At 41.7% G+C, this 21,070-nt stretch overlaps 1 protein-coding gene across 5 annotated transcripts in view; it reads left to right on the forward strand.

Moving 5' to 3' along the window:
* MYOCD (myocardin) overlaps positions 1 to 13,296 on the forward strand; it is an 86,318-nt gene extending 73,022 nt beyond the window's left edge. For 4 of the 5 annotated variants that reach the window (XM_045824561.1, XM_045824564.1, XM_045824563.1 and 1 more), the window contains 5 exons: positions 927 to 1,868; positions 4,302 to 4,445; positions 5,453 to 5,581; positions 7,420 to 7,477; positions 9,503 to 13,296. In XM_045824561.1, coding sequence (XP_045680517.1) covers positions 927 to 1,868; positions 4,302 to 4,445; positions 5,453 to 5,581; positions 7,420 to 7,477; positions 9,503 to 10,074 — 1,845 coding nt within the window. In that variant the 3' untranslated portion in view covers positions 10,075 to 13,296. The remainder of the gene's footprint in view (positions 1 to 926; positions 1,869 to 4,301; positions 4,446 to 5,452; positions 5,582 to 7,419; positions 7,478 to 9,502) is intronic. The other variant, XM_045824562.1, reaches the window with a different exon arrangement.
* Positions 13,297 to 21,070: the final 7,774 nt, after the last annotated feature.

A 21,070-nucleotide genomic window follows, 5' to 3' on the forward strand; every position in this document is an offset into this window, starting at 1 on the left:
ATTAATTTAATTAATTCAAAATTTAAACAATGAGTTGCCATTTTGTACTTTTTCAAGCCAGCAAATCTAAAAGAAAATAATAAAAACAATACTGGCAAGACTGGAGGAAGGCAGGAGAGCACATTTATTGCTTGTGGCAGTATAAGTTGTTGCAGACCTTTTAAAATAACTTAGCTGAGTGTAAAGTAATATATACTCATTATTGAAATATAATAGGGTGTAGAGAAGTAAAGAGTATTTTAAAAGATAGTTGACTCATTTATAGCATTACAGATTATATTTCCTTCTACACTTAAAGTGCACATGGACATTATTTTGTTTTAAAATATTGTGTTAAAATAATTATATGAGCATAAATTTCTGGCATGCTTTTTTGTTTAACACATGAACATTTTTCATAACTCTTAATAGTCAATAATTTAAAAAAATTTAATAGCAGCATATCATTTCAGTGATTCTGGTCCTGCTCAGGTTTGAGAACCACCCACAAAAAGGATGCTGGTGGGGAGAGTAAGAGGCAGAGCACCAGAGCGTCAGCACATTTCAGGATGACTGGTGCCCCTGATGTCTGAACTTAGGCAGACGTCTGTTTTCTCATCTGTAAAATGGGGACAAGGGCCAGGATGCAGCTTGCGGGGCAGTACAGTAGGTGCCTCTGTGATTCCTTTGAGCTCCACATTTCTGGGCTATGTCTCTGATTCTGGAACCACGAAAATGTGGTATATGACATATTTTAAGAGCATTATTAAAATTGTGCAAAACCGATTTATATTGGGTGCAGGGGAGGAAATCACAAAGAAGTACTAAAAAGAGACATGGACATTGTGAAATTCCATTTGTGATGTTTTCAAGTTAATGTAATAATAAATGCACTTCTTAAAACATCGTCATTAAACAGCACACTAACAGTGCCCTGCTTTCTTTAGGTTTCTGAATTGAGACAACAGCTTCGAATACGAGGCTTGCCAGTGTCAGGCACGAAGACAGCCCTCATGGACAGGCTTCGGCCCTTCCAGGACTGTCCTGGGAACCCCATGCCCAACTTCAGCGATATAACGACCGTCACTTTTCCTGTCACGCCCACCAACACCCTGCCCAATTACCAGTCCTCCCCTTCCACCAGCGCCTTGTCTAACGGCTTCTACCACTTCGGCAGCACCAGCTCCAGCCCCCCCATCTCACCTGCCTCGTCCGACCTATCGATGGCTGGGTCCCTGCCAGACACCTTCAACGACGGGTCACCCTCCTTCGGCCTCCACCCATCCCCTGTGCACCTCTGCCCCGAGGAAAGCCTTGTGAGCAGCCTGAACGGGGGCAGTGTGCCTTCTGAGCTGGATGGGCTGGACTCTGAGAAGGACAAGATGCTAGTGGAGAAGCAGAAGGTGATCAATGAGCTCACCTGGAAGCTGCAGCAGGAGCAGAGGCATGTGGAGGAGCTGCGCATGCAGCTGCAGAAGCAGAAGAGAAGCAAGTGCTCCGAGAAGAAGCCACTGCCCTTCCTGGGAGCCCCCATCAAGCAGGAAGATGCTGTCTCCAGCTGCCCTTTTGCATCCCAACAAATGCCTGGGAAAAGACAAAGCAACAACTCGGACAGCACAGCTCAGGCGTGTGAAGCTGCTCCACTCCTCCTGCCCCCTGGGAGCAGCCACTGTGTGGAGTCCTCTGGTCAAACCAACGTTCTTTCTTCCACGTTTCTCAGCCCACAGTGCTCTCCGCAGCACTCACCACTTGGGGCTGTGAAAAGCCCGCAGCATATTAGTTTGCCCCCCTCCCCAAACAACCATTACTTCCTAGCTTCGTCTTCAGGCACTCAAGGAGAAGGGCACAGGGTCTCCTCACCTGTCAGCACCCAGGGGTGTACTGCACAGGTAAGAACTCCTTGCTCCATGCCCAATGTACCCCTCCCACTGGAAATGGGATATAGATTTGCAACACTAAAGAACTGATGTTCCACTCTAACTGGGAGGGGTCAATGGTTGAAGCGTCGTCCAGTGTAGCACAGGTTGTGGGCTCAATTCCCTGTCAGGGCACATGCCTAGGTTGCAGGTTCCACCCCTAGTCAGGGCACATACAGGAAGCAACTGGTCAATGTTTTTTGCTTGCGTAGATGTTCCTCTCTCTCTCTCTCTCTCTCTCTCTCTCTCTCTCTCAAATCAATGAACATATTCTCAGGTGAGAATTGAAAACAAAAGAGCTGATGTTGGAACTTTCAATGGAAGTGTTTATCAAAAGTGCAACAGCAACTCCCAGACACCAAGACTCTCAGGCCTTCAGAGTAGACCAACTGGTTTCTCTGAGACAGGGAAGTTCTGTACAAAGCTAAATAATACTTTTGGCTTTGTGAGCATTATGGTCTCTGTCACAATTACTCAACTACACCCTATAGCACCAAAACAGCTGTAGACAACTTATAAACAAATTCATGTGGCTGTGTTCTAATAAAACTTTATTTACAAAAAAAACAAGTTTGACTCACAGGGCTATAGATTGCCAAAGCCTATTTTCAGGATTCCTTACCCTAGGTCAAAGCAATGCATTAGGAGAGCCAAATGGGGAGTTAACAGACCTTACTGCTCTCTCAGTGTGGTGGTCTGTCTGCAAAGTGCAAACAAACATTTACTGAGCACCTACTGTGTGCCAGGCCAGGCCCTTTTCTAGTCTCTGGGGACTAGTACTGAACTAGCCAAAAAAAAGAAAAACAAAACAAAACTCTATCCTCATGGGAAGGCAGACAGCAAACTTAAAATAAGAACTAAAATACATAATGTATCAGAAGATGATACATCTTATGGAAAGAAAGCAAAGAAGGCAAATGAGGAGTTTGGAAGTTTGCAACCTTAAGTAAAAATTCCAGGGACACTTGAGCAAAGCTTTGAAGGAAGTAATGGAGAAAGCCTTGTGAATATCTGGGGTGAAGGCATGTCAGCAAAGGAGGAAGAGCTAGGGCAAAGGCCCTGAAGTGGGAGCATGCATGTAATGTTCAAGCATCAGATAGAAAGCCAGTGTGGCTGGAATGAAGTGAGAGGAGAATTGTAGGAGATGGCCTAGAAGGGGAACTATTTCAAAGACTAAACTAAGAACATCATCAAAGACTTGGCATTCTCTATGAAGCCAAAGAATTATTAGGAGCCTCTATTTGAGTTTATCTGAGAAAGAAAATTATATTATCAAAAGTTTCTGAGCTCTATATCATTAGAAAGGGAATAGGAAAGAGACTCTTATTAACTGCATTCCTGCCATTTATATGTATGTCTGCGTAATGTATGTACATCTATGTCTATGTCTATATATATTTATGTCTATGAGGCATGTATATGATCGATCTTGTTCATCATCACAACAATCTTTGGGCTTCAAGTTATTATTCTTTACTTGCCACTGAGGAAAATGTAGTTCATGGAGGTTAAGCCAGTTGCCCAGGGTTGCACGAACCTGGAACTATCTGATTATAAAATACAAGCTCTTTTTACATGGAATATTCTCTATACTGGGAGTATGAGGTGTGGCCATAGGTAATGAGAATATATTTTTACAGACCTAGTAGAATAACACATTCAAATTAATGATGCTCACCCTTAATTGGCACTTTGGGAGGTGTTGGGGCTTAAATGTATCATTATCATCATTGATAACATTTATTAAATGTGTTGTATCCTGGGCAACCAAGGCAAAAGAACTCATTTTACCCAGTGCTAGACCATAAGACATTAGATTCTAATGATGTAGATACTCTCAAGAAGATACAAATTTATACAGTGATTTATGGTTTACAAAGCACTCTTTGAAGACAGGAATGATTACATGACAAAAAGATGTTGAACAATATAGATAACATTACTGACCTGTGTTTATGACATTGTGGTGGAGGTAAGGGTGGCAGATTGATCATGAAGGGGTAGAAAAGTCCAGGAAGGCTTTAGGAAGGGGTTGAACTTAAATGGGAGTGTAGAGTTGAAAAAGGAGAGTCGGGAAAAGGGCATATCATGAGAAAAAAGGATAAGGAGGTAGAATGTACAGGGCATGCTCAGGAAAGCTCATAGAAGAATTAGCAGAATTTAAATGTGCAGAAGGAACTAATACTTGACTGTGTAAAGTCTTGAACACTAATCTTGGCTAGAAGTAGAGACCCTATGCTGTGGATATGTCAGAGCCACTGCAAGTTTCTGAGCAGGAGGTAATACATACACAGCTGGAATTGAGACTTTGGTCATAGAATTTAAGCTAATACACCAGAACCAGTAAGGCTCCTCTCAAACACACCACAGGTAGGCATTTAATCTGTTGCTTCTTTCTTTCTACAGAGCTCAGGAGTGCATGAGGGCCATCCTCCAAGCTTCTCTCCGCAGCCTTCCAGCCTCCACCACCCTTTCTCTGGAGCCCCAGCAGACAGCAGTCATGGTGCTGGGGGAGACCCTTGTCCTAAAAGCCCAGGTGTACAGCAAAAGGTAGGCACATGATAAAGGGTTAAACTTGGGGTCAACTTTGCATTTTCTTTCTTCTGTGGCCTTTGTCCTCCCAATTATGAGGTTCAAAGCTGACATAAATGACATTTTAGATAGAAACAAGTACCCTTGAAAAGGTCTCAAAGGGATGCCCAGGTACTCCAATGGATCATTTCCTGGGATCATTCCAGAAGTCATGATGACTAAAAATGACCACCATATGTTTGTGACACTGCATGGCATGGCAAAGAAACCAGCTTCAGTGAAGTTGAAGATTGAATAGGGGAGTGTGGAAAAATAATGCTGGAGAAAGAGTGAAGTATGTGGATCTGTGGCAAGGGTTGGAAGGATACAGAAAGTTGGGGGCACAGTGCAGTAAAAGGAAGAGATGGTACATATCAGCAGGTGGAAGAATCAGGGACATGAAGGTCCCAGGATACGGGGAGTTCCAGGAAGCAATGAAGAGGTGATAAAAAAGAGCAAATGTGAGATGGTCATTACACAAAAGTCCTACATGCCACAAGCCAGACAAGGCATCCTTTAAAAACAGAGGCCCCGAAATGGCCCAGGCTGAACACAGACCCACCTACAGTACACAAGGCTGGTTCTTGAAGGGATTTCTCCAGCAGCATCCCCAACTCTCTGCAAATATTCCCAGTTAGGAATGAAACAGCCTAGAGGATAAATTACTCCAGAAACTCCTAGGGTGATGGACTTCTTTGTATTGGACTCTTTTACTTTATTTCCTCTCCTTGTCATGCTTTCTCCTAACTGAAGAGGGTGTACCTTAGAGAGAGATGAATCTGTGAGGTTCTCATGAAAGATGCCTCCAGCAATAAGTCCATGGTGATATACACTACTGTTAACCTACTGGATTTGTTTTCTAAGTGCTAACTCCTTTCCACCCTCAAATCAATTTTTCCAAAATTTAGCATGTAATTCCTAATACAGAAGTAGTCCCATTTCTGACTCACAAATTGATTGTCTATTTCTGCATTTTGTTCACACAGATGGCTGGTTTACACTCTTCTGATAAGTCAGGGCCAAAGTTTTCAATTCCATCCCCAACATTTTCTAAGTCAACTTCAGCAGTTCCAGAGATAACACAGCCTCCATCCTATGAAGATGCAGTAAAGCAGGTAACAGTATGAATTGTTCTTTATAGAAGAATGGGTTGGCTACATGGGACCTTGTTTTACAGGGTGCGACTTCATGCCTGTGGGTTCCAGTATCAAGTGCATCTGGTGTCTGCCCACCAGAATGGACAGAGTGTGTAGGTGCTAACTATAGAAGGGTGCTGATGCATACATAAGCTGTGTGAGGCTGAGGGAAGAGGTTTGTCTGGGCACCCAGGTGGCTGGACTTGGTGCCAGCTGGGCCACCAAACAGTTGCCTCTGCCACTAAGGCTGGGAATGCTCAACTTCTCTGACACAAAATAGGGCTGATATCTCCTTTAGAATGATTATAGCACTTAGCACCTCGTCTGGGCGCAACTCAAACCTATGCTAACAGTCAGAATGACATTTTGTAAGGTCCTTTCCTGCTTCAGATTTCACTGTTCCTGGCAAAATGTTGATGGTTATTGAGCTGGGTGACAATGGAGGTTCATTGTATCCTCTACTTTCATTTATGTGTGAAAAATTTCAAAATAAAAGGTAAAAAAAGAAGCAATTAATGATCTTACATTCCGAATGGCCTGAGTTGGTATCAAGTAATGGCTAGCCCTTCATATTTTGTGGAAAAAAAGATCTGCATTGTCTCCTGCATACTAGTACCCCACCATCACATCAGGTTTCACTTGGCTTAGAAAGTATTTTAAATATTAGGAGATTTTATGCAAAATGTAGGCTTTTTATTTCTGAAAAATTAGGGGATCTAGCTATACTAAGGCCACGATTCTGCTAGAAAACAATCACCTGAAGCAAAGATTTGCTGCCTCCTTGAACCATAACATACATTTTACAATCTACCCTTCTCCTTTGTTCTATATTTGGCCCATTCACATAACCTGTCAGACCGTGTACGCATCGAATCCTCCTGGGCTGGCAAATGACATTCTCTGAGCAGTGCTCCCATCCGTATTGATTATTGACACCTGTGTTTATTGGGACTGCAGTCTCAGAGGAGTGACATCAATCTGTGTCTTACCCTGATATCTGTGAACATCAACTCATCCTTCACAGTTTCAAAAGAAAAGAATAAGGCCAAGCAAAGTGGACTTCCATAAATAAGATTCCACTTAACCCCAATGAGCCAGAAGGGAGGGGTCAATTTCCTTCAAGTGTTGACAGGTTCCACAAACTATTCCAATGGGAACTAGAGAAATATGAGCCACATTCTTGGGCCACATTCACTTCCAAGTGGGATGAAGGGCCAAAACCCAGTTACACTCATGTTCATAGCAGTATTAGTCACAAAACCTGAAAGGTAGAAGCAACTCAAGTGTTGCTTCCCCAAGAGGACAAAGAGAATGTGGTATAGACAGACAATGAATGTTGTTCACCCTTAACAAGGAAGGAAATTCTGACATGGATGAACCTTGAAGGCATTGTGCTAAATAAAAAAATTAAAAGTCACTGAAGGCAAAATACTATGTATGAATCCACTTATATATGTTATCTACAGTAGTCAAATTCATAGGGGCAGGAAGTAGAATGGTGGTTGTCAGGGTCTGGGAGAAGAAGAGAATGGGGAACTGTTGATTAATGGGGACAGAGTTTCACTTTTACAAGTTGAAAAAGTTCTGGAGACAGATAGTGGTGATAGTTGCACAACAATGTGAACATACTCAATGCCACTGAACTGTGCACTCTGAAATGGTTAAGATGGTAAATTTTATGTTCTATGTATTTTACCACAGTGAAAAATACAACTAACCAAGTCTAGTTCAAAAGCCTGTAGTGCTTATTCTAATGATCTGTCTAAGAGGTAGCTGCCTTCTGACTTCTCTGTTCTCCTTCGGTTAATTTGTAACAGCAGATGACTCGCAGTCAACAGATGGACGAACTCCTGGATGTCCTCATTGAGAGTGGAGGTGAGATGCCATGTGCCTTGCCCATTGTGATGCTCTGCTTCTGCATGTCCTCTAGGGAGCAAACTCGGATGCTTACTGTAAATGGAACCAAACCTCTATGGGAAGAGTGGTCTCTCCATCTGAGCTTCCTGTCCACTTTGAGCAGATGAAGGAAAGCATTAGTGGATGATGCTTCACTGCCTTTGTCTCTTTGTCCAGGGAACACTTTCACCAATCATTTTAATGGGTTTCATGTTTCCCTAATGTTTTTCTTGCTATACTATTTCTCTCTACTGTTCTAATGTCAATGTCCGTATCTTCTTAATTAAGAAGAATAAGCAGATAAAGCAAGTTTTTGTGCCACCTACTCAAAATGAAATTCAATTAGTAATGTCCCATTGGATGGTCCATTCATGCTTAAATATCATTCAAGCTAACAATAAAAAATTATCAACATATTCTTTTTGCCTTATTTATTTATTTATTTATTTATTTATAATTACATAGTATATGCTTAGAATTTGAAACCATACTAATGAATAAGGTCACATAAGGAGTAGGTGTTGATAGAAAGGAAAAAACCTCAGGTCTGACCCTTAAGTAACAACACAAAGTTTCAGAGAAAGAGTGTCCAGGCGGCTGGCTCAATGCTGCACTGGACCAAGTCCCTACCTCTGTAGAGTCTGCAGTCTAGTAAGGCAGACTGACAATGAGTGAACAGGGAGGTCCTCCACTGTAACAAGAGAAAAGAAGGCAAAGATGGGCACAGATGTGGGTATCCTTATAAGTTTTATGATGGAAAGATGAGAAGGTTCAAAGCAGACACCTTTATATTTTAAGTAAAATGTGTGGTGAGGTCAGCAAAGAATGTGCAGGAAGGGAGCATGAGGGATTTGAGGAGAGAAGGAAAGTTATGAATCAATCATGAATTAATTGGGTTTTCTAGAGAAACACAGTAGATTCCTCCACCACAGATTTAAAGGAAAACTAGTCAGCTTCACTGTGTAATTTTCCTCTTACAATGTCCAACTGATCCAGGGCAGGCTCAGAAAATACAGATTGTAAGATTCACCCAAGTGTGGGGTTTTGTCAGGGGAGAATGGTGGAAGGAGAAAAGTATAAAGATATAGAGGATATTTATAAAAGAATAATTATAAAGGTGGACCAGAGTATATAGCCTGGACTAGCACAGAAATAAAAACCAGAAGGGACTGATGAATGGTGATAAAATAGTAGTGTCGGTAGATTGGAGTGACTCCAAGTGGTGGAGAAGTTGTTGTCCTTGGATAAGCTGTAGAAAAAGGAGGGGATGGATTGAAGGTGGGAAATTTTGTTTGAAATTGAGCTTTCAGGGGAATGCAGTATTTGGAAATGACAAGGTCCAGCATGTGTCCAAGAGTGAGCTTAAAGGAATCACTGAAATTGAAGGCAATGGCAGTATCAAGAAACTGCGAGGTGGATAATGGGTCACTTCTGAGGATGCTGAAGTTACATGGAATGACAAGAGTTTATGTGGGGAAAAGACAATAAACTGAGGAATAGTTTTCAGTGGATGAGGAAGAGTGGCCAGGAGGCTGGGGTAGGGTGAAATGGCAGGGAAGGCAGCATGACCCTCAAAACCACTGAGGAGTTATAAGAAGGTGGGGAGTGACAATCAGAGTGGCAGCAGGTAGCACCCAGGAAGACTCACTTTCTGGCTCTGAAGCAAATGAGCCCACATTGAGGATGTAACAGAGGATGCAGTGTCCTCAGGGAACAGCCAGGTGTCAGTGAAGGAGCAGGTAAAGGAAACTACTTTGAGAGTTTAACAAACATAGAGTGAAATTTCCAGAAAGAAAGGATTTGGAGAGACACTGGGGGCAGAGGGTGAGGAGAAGAATCAGGGATATATAGAGCAGCCTAGGATGAGACAGGGTGATGAGCAATGACCAGAGAAGTAGATCCATCTCCTGTATCTAAGTGTAATTCATTCATTCCAAAGATTCACAGTGTGTGGTGTGCTCTATGTGAAGTGATTTGACACTTTGCATTATGTTTTAACAACAGAAATGCCCGCAGATGCCCGAGAGGATCATTCATGTCTACCAAAAGTCCCAAAGATGCCCAGGTCTTCCCGAAGCCCTACTGCTGCCCTCCCCAAGCCCTCAGCTTCCTTTGAACAAGCATCTTTAGGGGCCCAGCTACCGTTCGATCACTATGGCACAGACAGTGACGAGCACCTTGAAGTCTTATTAAATTCCCAGAGCCCCTTAGGAAAGGTGAGCGATGTCGCCCTTCTAAAAATTGGGAGTGAGGAGCCTTCTTTTGATGGCATGATGGATGGATTCTCGGGAAAGGCTGCAGAAGACCTCTTCAATGCACATGAGATCTTGCCAGGCCCCCTCTCCCCGATGCACACTCAGTTTTCACCTTCTTCTGTGGACAGCAATGGGCTACCGTTAAGCTTCACCGAATCTCCCTGGGAAACCATGGAGTGGCTAGATCTCACTCCGCCAAGTTCCACACCAAGCTTCAGCTCCCTCACCACCAGTGGACCCAGCATCTTCAACATTGATTTTCTGGATGTCACGGATCTCAATTTGAATTCTCCCATGGACCTTCACTTACAGCAGTGGTAGAACGCCTGACGCACAAGTGCTAAGAAAGACAAATAGAATTTCACAACCATAAATATTTATATTATTCAAACAGAGGAGCAGGAGTGGGGAAGGAGGAGATTGAAAAGAAGTGATGGAGACTTCTGTGACAACCAACAAGCACAAATAAGAGTCATTATATATATATACTGTAATATTTACCAACATTCAATGACTGTTAATGACTTTAGTAATGCTCTTAAAAATGTGCTTTCTCAGATCAAAAATGCCAAAAAAATTCTTTCACTACCTTTTCAAACACCAGTATTTTTTCTAGCCCATAATTTAATTAAGGTATTGTTAGGGCATAATCTCACGTCATAAGCTTTTCTTGTGAGTTTATTGGACCTACTGTGGAAAGAAAATGTAAATTCTTTGGGGAATACAGGGAAGTGAATCCATCAAAGATTATGAAAGGCATACCTGTGATGGAAGCTGATTCTCATCTCTCCACTACCTGCCTTTCAAAATACCATTAAAGCCCAATTTCAGTTATGGAGTTCTTGAGGCAGAATAGAGGGACTGAATCAATTCTTTCCCAGGGAAGCAGAATCAACTCAGTGTCCCTCTGCCACAAAGCTGCCCCATTGGAGTGGTTTCCAATCTTCTACCCAGGACTCTGTGTGGTCACTGATAAAAACTAACCCACCCAGAACTTCCCTCTTTCTCAGCCAACTAGCCAAATCACTCCCACTCTCTCTGTGGTGATAAGCATTGCCAAACAGACAAGAAATTCCTGCCATGGAAGGTTCTCCAACACAATACCTTTTAGTTCCAAAGTTTAGTGATGACCACCCAAGCAGATCAAAGGGTCTGTCTAGCCTCAGGAAGCCCTGTCAGGGACAATTCAGAAACACTAGAGAACATTGTTTCACATATCATGGGAATATGTACCAAAATACCAATCCTTTCTTGCTTCTCTTTTGAATATATATTTTTTCCTGCCCCAACATTGGGAGAAGAGGACTTCTCACATCTAAGAATCTGCCATATTCCTAGTAAAGCCATATTTTAAAAAGCTAAAACTCCAGGTTTTCCTGGAAAACTCCTTCTCCATATGCATAATTTGCTGCCAAAGGAAGTTGAAAGAATGTCCTTAGGAAGAAACTGGTGACTTAGCCCATTGGTCACAAAGCTCATTCTACCCTCATTTGATGTACAGCAATCATTGATTTGGGTTGCTCTGGGGGAGTTGGAAATCGTTATATTGTAAAGATAAATATGAAATACATTAACAAGGAGAGAGTATTTTAGGTATGGATTTCTGAAAGAAAACACAATTGTGTATTGAAGATGATGGAAGGGAGAACAGACAATGGTTTCGTGTGCATTCCTTATCACCTCTTAGGCTTCGGCTGGGAGCTGAAAAACTCAGATGTCAGGACGGTCTCCCTAAGGCTCACTGTGGCTTCACCCCACTGTGTTTATAGTGTTGCATGCTGTAGAAAATAGTTCCTGCTGTTGTTTTTATAATTTAAATCACTAAGGCACTGTTTTCTCATTTTGTAAAAAATGTTGTTCACTGTGCACTTACAGAGAAAATAACCAAAAATGTTGTGATTTTAGTTCTCTTTTGATAAATTGAAGATTTAGAAGTCATTCCATTGTTACCTTGTTAACTTGTGTGAACAGAGTGTTTTTGGTGACTGCTACTCTGAAAGCTGCCAGATCTTACTGGGGGGGGAGGATATATATAAAATACACACACATGCACATGTGATAAGTATATATATATGTATGTGTGTGTGTGTGTGTAGGCACACATACATATACATGTATGTATACATACACATGTGCATATGTGTATGCATCTTGAAAAGCAGTGTTACAGAGTTCTACACCAAAAACCTTTAAGCCTCGATCTGCTGTGAAATGATACTTGGCCTTTCTCACTGCAAGTTCTAATTAACCAACCAGACTACACGTTGCCTCTCTGTGTATGACTAATGGCTCCAGCCTGATGACTCACAGCCACTTGCTTACCATGAACAAGCTCATCTTGACAATGAATATGGATGTGAAAATACAGAATAGCTTCACCATTAGAAGCTGGAAATGGCAATACAGTCTCTCATAGAAGAGCATAAAAGGAACCTAAAAATTGTTTTACATTCCTTGATCGGCATTGTGCTTTAAAAGATCCAAATGGTAAATTTTTCATTTTGCTTTTATGTCAGTCATCAGAACCAAAAATCTAGAGGGAAAATTATCAGTCTTTTCTCTGAAGCCGAAGCATGGGAAGAAACCCTATTAACACATTCCTCATATTGGTTTATTCCTCAGATGTTGAAATTCCATTTGGATCTTAACAAAGCTTGCTGGTCAGTACATTTTTTCATGTGTTACATTGTGTGTTTTGTATGTTATTCCCCACCCCCTTACTTCCTTTGGAAAACAAACCATAGTGTCCCTACTATGAGACTGTGGTCTGAGTGTTAATTATTTTTTTCTTTGGGTATTTTTGTCTGAAGGAATAGACTTGGTTCGGAGGCCTCTGTACTTTGTAAGTTTCTGCATCTTTAGGGATCCTTTTAGGATATTACCTTGTACTGATATACACAACTCACAGTTGCCAAAAGATGGATCCTATTTGCTACTGCAAACCAGCAAACTCAACACAAATCAGACCCCTGGACTGTTGGTTGCAACCTCCTTCCACAGTCTCCACACAGCATATTCACTCTGTCTCTTCGTAGCTCAGATGGGGTGTTTATGGAATAAAATTGGGGATAATTGGGAGAAAATTGATGAAGTTGGGTTCTCCCCATGGGGGAGATAATTCATGGTAAAAATTCATCTGCCTCCTATTAAGAATTTTTCTTTTAAGTTCTTTTAAACTCTTAGTTGTGTACTCTATTTTGGTGACAAGTTGGACCTGACAAAAAGGTGTACAGAGACTTATAAAGATGACCATATTCATGTTTCTTAATGCCCTTAGAGCCTGAAAAGGACTACCTGTGATTTTCCTAATGCCCCTGGAATCTGTGGTGAAGCAGACCTGAAGATCTGCAGCCACTGTGAATGCTGTTGTAGCCCCTTAGGTTCATACTGATCCAGCGGAGTTGGGAAATTCATTCCTGCAAATGCTTCCATTAAGCCAGTACTCATTAGTAGTAGCCCTGCTTCTAAAAATGTTATCAATATGACACACACTTTCTATTATAAGGGACAGAGAGGGAAAGGGAAAAGAAAGGAGGAAGGAAGAGAAGAAGAAAGGAAGGAAGGAAGGAAGGAAGGAAGGAAGGAAGGAAGGAAGGAAGGAAGGAAGGAAGGAAGGGGAAGGGAGGATAGAAAAAAGGAAGGAAAAAAGGTCCAAATTTCCTGATCTATGAGTCTTTCAGTTCAACTGAGACATTGCATGATGAAAAGTCATTCTTTAAAAATGCAACGATTGCACCATAAACAAGGAAACCAAGAGAGTCTCCATCTGAATAGTCAAGGGTCTAGGAACTGGAGACCTTTCCTATTCAAACATGTATTTCCAGTCCGGGGGTGGGGGGGGGGGGAGAGAGAGAGAGAGAGAGAGAGAATGGAGAGAAACTATCCCAAGCATTTGAGACAATCCTTTTCAAAAATTATTTAAATTCTATCAACTCTCTTAAAAACAGATCATGGTCTAGCTGAAAATTCCTGCATCAAATTCATTCATCCAGTGAATAATTACTTGATGTTTAACCTGTACAAATCACAAAAATCCTCAGATTTCCAACACCACACTGACTCAGCACAAGTGGTTTAGATTTTGGGTGGCTAGGGGGTTGCAGTTGTTATGAGGATGGACACTGGGAATCTCTCCCAGTCCTCAATCCAGAAACCCTTTAGCTATGATAAAAAAGAGGGGTCATCATTTTTCCAAGAGGGAGAGCAGGGGGCTATTTTTTAGCTAAGAGCTGTCACCCACACAAATATCCTGTTCTTGCCACTTTCTCAATGATCAAACAGCAGCGGTACATCACTTGGAGATCTTTCATTATCTCCCACCACTTCAAACATTTGTGAGAGTTTTAGAGTTCATTTTTATCTCTGGATACAGGGCCCCTTGAAAATCCGTGATGGGAGAAGAAAACACTTTTTTTCCCCTACCGCTTATGTTCAGTCTCCATATCAAGCTCTCTCTACAATGGGGACACTTACCAGAGGGGAGGGGTTGTCCAAGGTGAGCCTCCACCTCTTGGCAGGAAAGCTGCAGAGTGCAAAGGCATGTGGGCCTCCCCTTTGAGGTTTGGCTGCATTCTCAAGGTGGGAAACCCCCAAATGTGGGCATACTGTGTGCTTCAGATAAGAGAGAACTTGAGGTGAAGAGTCTGGGGTCTTTGTTTTCCTATAAATCCAGTGTGAACCTGCAAGGTGGTTCAGATGCTGAAATTGTTAGTGCTTTATTAGAAAGATAATATTAATAGACATGCAGAGTCTGGGTCCTGAAAAGAAAAAAAGATGGCCTTATAAGGCTGAGAGCTGCTCAGGTTGTGTGAAGGAGCTGGGTTCTATTCAAGAATCCACATTTTCAGGGGACCCCAGGATAGGTTGAGACTATGCATGAAAAGATGATTTTAAACAAAACAAAAAAGATTCTGGAAGAATGTTGCTATCATCTGCCAGGGAAACTGTAGGATTCACTGCATTCAATAACATACCAGTAAGTTTCCCTTCTGATTCTAGGATTTGGAAATATTCCCTGTGAGTTTAGACAAACTCCTAAATGTCTCCTGTGCTTATTTTAACCACCTGCTGGTACATGGGTTTCCTGTGAATGTTTTATCAGCCCCTGACTGTTTATGGAAAGGGAGTACAACAATGGGGATCCTGGATGCCATTCTAATGTTTTCCAAAGGAAGGGAACCCACACTGCCCCCAGCACCCCTGCCAGTGTGCCCACCTGCAATGAAGAAAGAGGGTGATGCCATGCTAGGTGCTTGAAACCTTCTCTTGCTGCAACATGTCGAGGTGCTTTGTAAAGGAATCAAAAGACCAAGTATACATTCTCTATGGGGCCCCTGTGTGGCATTGTTTTCATGTTGGTCTCCTTTGCTCAACTATGCATAAATGAGAAAGAAGTGTGTGTTACCAGGAAGAGGAAAGAAGCAATGGCTAAAATACCAAAGTTGGCATGTGTTCCTTTTATATACATATATTTTTAAATAAAATGTTTATTTTAAAAAGATATAAGCTTCTTCCTTGACTATATGATGTACGAGGTACTGTACTATGCACAGTAAGTCTGTCATTTCCTTTTACCCTCACAGTGGTGCCATGAAGTGGCACTATTATTAATCCTATTTTATCATCCCCATTCTACACATGAAGACACCAAATTTCAAAGAATTTAAGTTGATTAAGGTTACATACCTAAAAAATGGCAGAGCCAGTAGGCAAGCTTTGCTTATCATCAAAGCCCCTGATTTTCAAAACTGCAGATGTCACCTTCACTTGCTGCTGGCCATACTAGTAACATGAGGACTTTCATGAAAAGGACTGACTTTCAAAGTACATATATGCCTATTAAAGTACATGCACACACAGCTTAGTGAACCCAACGTTTTCATTGGCTTAGCAACTAAGCAAACTGAATAACAGAAAATTAGGCTTCAAGATGACCTATAAGATATATATAGAATATGTAAGTAGGACCCAGGATTTATCTGCTTTTCTCTCCTACCTATATTCCTGACTGTGATATTTGCATCCATGATTATATAAAATGCATGGACAAACTGAGATGTTGTGGAGAGACCTCTGGAATGGGAGTCTCTTAGGATTGATTTTGTTCCATGTCATGGCTTAGCTTTCCCACTTTGGCCTTATTTTCTGGTGATCTTTCCCCATGTGGAGGCAAGAAGGTCACAGGTTGCCAGCAGCCACAAATGTGCATCTGGCCAGGTTAGCAATTCCAGTCAATGAGACTGTCTCATTCCTGAGTCCCGGCAGGAATCTCTTGGTGGTTCGGAGAGGGGAGAGTCATAACCATCCTTCTCACCTTGAGAATGAGGCACAGATTCATTCAGTTCACTCACACAGCTTGGGTTCCCTCATCATCCCTGAGCTGGGAAGGGGGAGCATTTGAATCTCATGGACTGACTGTAGAGAAGGTGAGACTTTCTGAGGACAAATCGTGGTGCTATTACCAAAAAGAGGCATGATGCCAAAAAGACACAAGCAGTAGATTTCTACTACACAGACCCTGCTTTCAAGCTGGGCATCTAGTGAAGGAGACAAACAAGTACTTAAGGAATGATACTTACTCTAATTGTGGGAGTAAGTACATACTATGTACTATAGGAAGGGCCTTTCATAAATCCATGGGCAAGAGCATGGTCCAGAAGGACTCTCCAGAATAGACCATTAAGTCAAGACACTAATGACATAGGAGTTAACCAAGCAAAGGCTGAGGAAAAGAGCATTTCAAGCAGAGGGACAGCCTGTGCAAAGGCCTGGAGATGAGAATTTACCATGTTGAAGGGGATGTAAGGACTTCAGGATGGCCAGAGATTAAAACAAGGAGGCAGAGGGAATTAATGGTAGAGATGTGGGAAATGTAGGAGAAGTTGGGAGCTGTATTAGTTTGCTAAGGCTGCTGTAACAAAGTATCACAAACCAGGCATCCTAAACGGTGAAAATTAATTGTCTCAGGCTAGAGGGCTTAAGTCAGGGTGTTGGCAGGGCTGGTTCATTCTGAGAGCTGAGGGAAGAATCTGTTCCCAGCCTCTCTTTGGCTTGTAGTTGGCCATCTTCATGTTCACATGGCATTCTCCCTGTATCTTCTTACATGTGTTCCTGTCCAAATTTCTTCTTTTATATGGACATTAGTCATATCAGATTAAGGCCCACACTAAAGACCTCATTTTAACTTGATCAGTTCTGCAAAGACCCTGTCTCCATGGTGATATTCCCCAGGAATAAAAACTTTAACATATGAATTTGGAGGTGGGGGCCACAGTTCAACCCATAATAGGAAACAAACAGGGGCCAGATCATGAAGGGCCTCATAAGATATTTTAAGGAGTATGAACTTAACTTTAAAACAGTGGGGTACCATGAAGAGTTTTAAGCAAGGAAACACTGTAATAATCTTTATGTGTCAGAAAGATAACTGGCTACACTGTGGAAATGAATTGGAAAGACAATGAAAGGAAAGCCCGATAAATCTTTGTGAACTAGTTTGATAAGTTGCTGTTGTCCTCTTTATTCCAAAGACATAAAAACTTAAAGTGAAATGATGAGTAACCCAACATGTCAGATTTGATATATCTAGAATGATGGGGTGGGGTTGGGGGTAAGAGTGAAGGTGGTGACTTAAGAACCTGTTGAAATACACCAGCCAAGAGGCAAATCACAGTTCTGCTAATAAAGTGCTGGTAGGAACAGCAAGATGAAGGTAGATTTGAAACATGTTAATAGAAGAGAAAGTATAAACTTGATCATTGGATGTGGATAGTGAAAGAGAAAAGGAATTTGGATTTGGGGGAGGGATAGTTGGATGTTAGGTATATGTTAATTTCATTCAAAGAGACAAAAGGCCAGAATGAGGAATAGTTACTTGATTTGATGGGAAAAGTTACAAATTTGATTTTTAAGAGCCTAGTGCCTGTGGGGCCTCAAGTCAAAAGAATCTGTAGAGAAGTCTGGAACACAGAGTGTCTTTGCATAGGAATTTAAGTACCAGAGTGCTCAGTATACAGAAAATAACTGAAATTGCAAGAATGGCTATGGTTTATGCCATGGGTGGATGACAATAAAAGAGGATCCTGAGGGAGATCAATATTTAAGATATTAGTGAAAGAGCCCTGGCTGGTGTGGCTCAATTGGTTGGAACATCATAGTTTGCACCACACAGTTGGGGGATCAACTGCCAGTAAGGGCACATGCCTAGGTTGCGAGTTCAGTCCCTGGTTGGGGTAGGTATGAGAGGCACCCAACTGATGTTTTCCCTCTCACATCGATGTTTCTCTCTCTCTCTCTCAAATCAATAAAACATTAAAAAAATATATTTATATTTTATAAACAAATATATTTTAATAATATATTTTTTAATATATAAATAAATGGTTAAGTAATATATATTTATATATCTAATTAATTCATATCTAGTTAATTAATTAATTAATTATATGCAAAAGAGAAAGAAAGGAAGTGGCTAGAAAGCCAGGAGGAAAACCAGGAGAAGGTGGTGTCCCAGACACTGAAGCAGAAATTTCAAGGAAAAGGGAGGCTTTAGTCATGTCTAATACCACTGTGTTCCATTAGGATGAGGACTGAAGAGTGCCATTTGATTATTAACAAGGAATTGGTTGGTAACCAAGGTGAGAACATCTTGGGTGCAGTGCTGAGGCCAGGTGCAGACTGAGGAATTAAAAGGAAGTGAGGCAGAGGAGACAGTGAATCCAGGTGTGCCTTCAAGAAGCATAGCAATGTGGGAAAGAAGCACACAAGGCCATAGCAGAGCCAAAAGTTTACAGGGCTGATTTTCAGGAGGAAAGATAGGTGACCGAATATTAAAGGTAATGAGAATTAGGTAGTTTACACAAGAAAAAGTGGTAAAGAATGGTATTCAGGTTGATTTGCCTTTGGGAAGAGGAAAGAACTATGTGCTGTGACAAGAGAGAAAGAGAAGGGTGGGTGAAGATGTGGGTACACTGATAGGTGTGGTGGTAAGATATGGAGGGAGAATGCATTTGGCGGCTTACAATTTATGCTTGAAACAAGAGGGAGAGATGATGTTCATCTATGGGAAGAAAAGGGTGGGGCAGAGGTGTGAATAAGAATGGAGAAAGGTCGAATTAAGAAGAAAACAGAAGAGAGAACTTATTAGGAAACACAGAAGGAGGCTGAGGCAGAGTTGGAAAACTTGGCTGGAGATCATCCCCTCCACACAATGGTGGGACTTACCATAAACAAATCCATAGCCAGGCAATTGGAAGCAGAGAGGGCAAAGAAGTGGGTGGAGACAAATTTAGGATGCTGTGGGAGTAGGTATACAAGTAAGAACACAGAATTGAGTCATTGAGGATATAACTGAAGAGAAGGTAAAATGTTGAACTCTGTGGTATACAATGCGTTGTTCTAGGGAAATAAGTGAAGATTGGAGACAGAAAGTAGTGGGATCAAGAAAGTAAAAGCACTTCTGGCCAAGATGGAGGCAAAGGTAGATACACTTTGCCTTCTTGCACAACCAGAAGAAGAACAACAAATTAAAAATGAACAAAAAAAGAACTGCCAGAAAACTGAACTGCATGGAAGTCCAACAACCAAGGAGTTAAAGAAGAAACTTTCATCCAGTCTGGTAAGTGGGGTGGAGAGGAGCATCTGGGTGGAGAGGACAAGTGACAAGGCAGCGGCTGGCAGACCAGGCAAGGCAGCGACTGATGGGGTGGGTGGTCCCACATTTGCATGAGGATGAACTGGGAGAAACAACTGGGGAGCAAGATAGACTGCACAACCCAGTGTTCCAGCAGGGGAAAAGAAAGCCTCAAAAGCTCTGGCTGTAAAAACCTGAGGGTTTGTGGTGGCAGGAGAAACTCCCAGCCTCATAGGAGAATTTGTTGGAGAGACCCACAGAGTCTTAGAACATACACGAACCCACCCCTCCTGGAATCAACACCAAAAGAACCCAATTTGTTTGTGGGAAGCAGAGGAAGTGACTGAAAACAGACCAAGAGCCAAGCAAGCGGAATTGTTCTCTCTCTGACCCCTCCCCCACATACAACACCACAACGCAGTGATGTGGGTTGCCCTGCCTTAGCAAGTGCCCAAGGCTATGCACCTTACAACTGACAGCTCTGCCAAGACTAAGATATATGGCCCAAATGAAAGAACAGATCAAAACTCAAAAATAGAACTAAGCAACAAAGAGATTGCCAACCTATCAGATGCAGAGTTCAAAACACAGGTAATCAGGATGCTCACAGAAATGGTTGATTGTAGTCGAAAAACAGAGGAAAAATTGAAGGCTATGGAAAATGAAATAAAAGAAAATATACAGGGAACCAACAGCAAAGGGAAGGAAACTGGGGCTCAAATAAATAGTTTGGAGCAGAAGGAAGAAACAAGAGTTGAAAAAAATGAGAGGCTTAGGAACCTCCAGGACAACTTTAAACGTTCGAACATCTGAATCATAGGGGTGCCAGAAGGAGAAGAGGATGAGCAAGAAATTGAAAACTTATTTGAAAAAATAATGAAGAAAAATTTCCCCAATCTGGCAAAGGAAATAGACTTCCAGGAAGTCTAGGAAGCCCAGAGAGTCTCAAACAAGTTGGACACAAGGAAGGATACACCAAGGCACATCATAATTACATTACCCAAGATTAAAGATAAGGAGAGAATCTTAAAAGCAGCAAGAGAAAAGAAAATAGTTACCTACAAAGGAATTCCCATAAGACTGTCAGCTGATTTCTCAAAGAATCCTTGCTGGCAAGAAGGGGATGGAAAGACATATTCAAAGTCATGAAAGGCAAGGGCCTACATCCAAGATTACTCTACTCAGCAAAGCTTTCATTTAGAATGGAAGGACAGATAAAGTGCTTCCCAGATAAGGTCAAGTTAAAGGAGTCCATTATCACCAAGCCCTTATTATATGAAATGTTAAAGGGAACATTATATGATGTATTAAAGGGAACAATATAAGGAAAAGGAGAAGATAAAAAATACGAAGAGTAAAGTGACAACAAACTTACAACTATCAACAACTGAACTTAAAAAAACAAAAAGAAACTAAGCAAACAACTAGAACAGGAACAAATTCACAGAAATGGAGATCACATGGAGGGTTATCAGTAGATAGGGGAAGAATGGGGGAAAAGGTAAAGAAAATAATTAGCATAAATGGTAGGTACAAATAGACAGGGGGAGGTTAAGAATAGTATAGGAAATAGAAAAGCCAAAGAACTTATATGTATGACCCACAGGCATGAACTAAGGTGGAGGAATGCTGGTGGGAGGGGGGATGCAGGGTGAAGGAGAATAAATGGGAGACAACTGTCCCCCC

This window comes from Phyllostomus hastatus, unplaced genomic scaffold (assembly GCF_019186645.2).
Source record: "Phyllostomus hastatus isolate PE091 unplaced genomic scaffold, TTU_PhHast_1.1 phas_scaffold_55, whole genome shotgun sequence".
In the NCBI taxonomy this organism is placed as follows: Eukaryota; Metazoa; Chordata; class Mammalia; order Chiroptera; family Phyllostomidae; genus Phyllostomus; species Phyllostomus hastatus.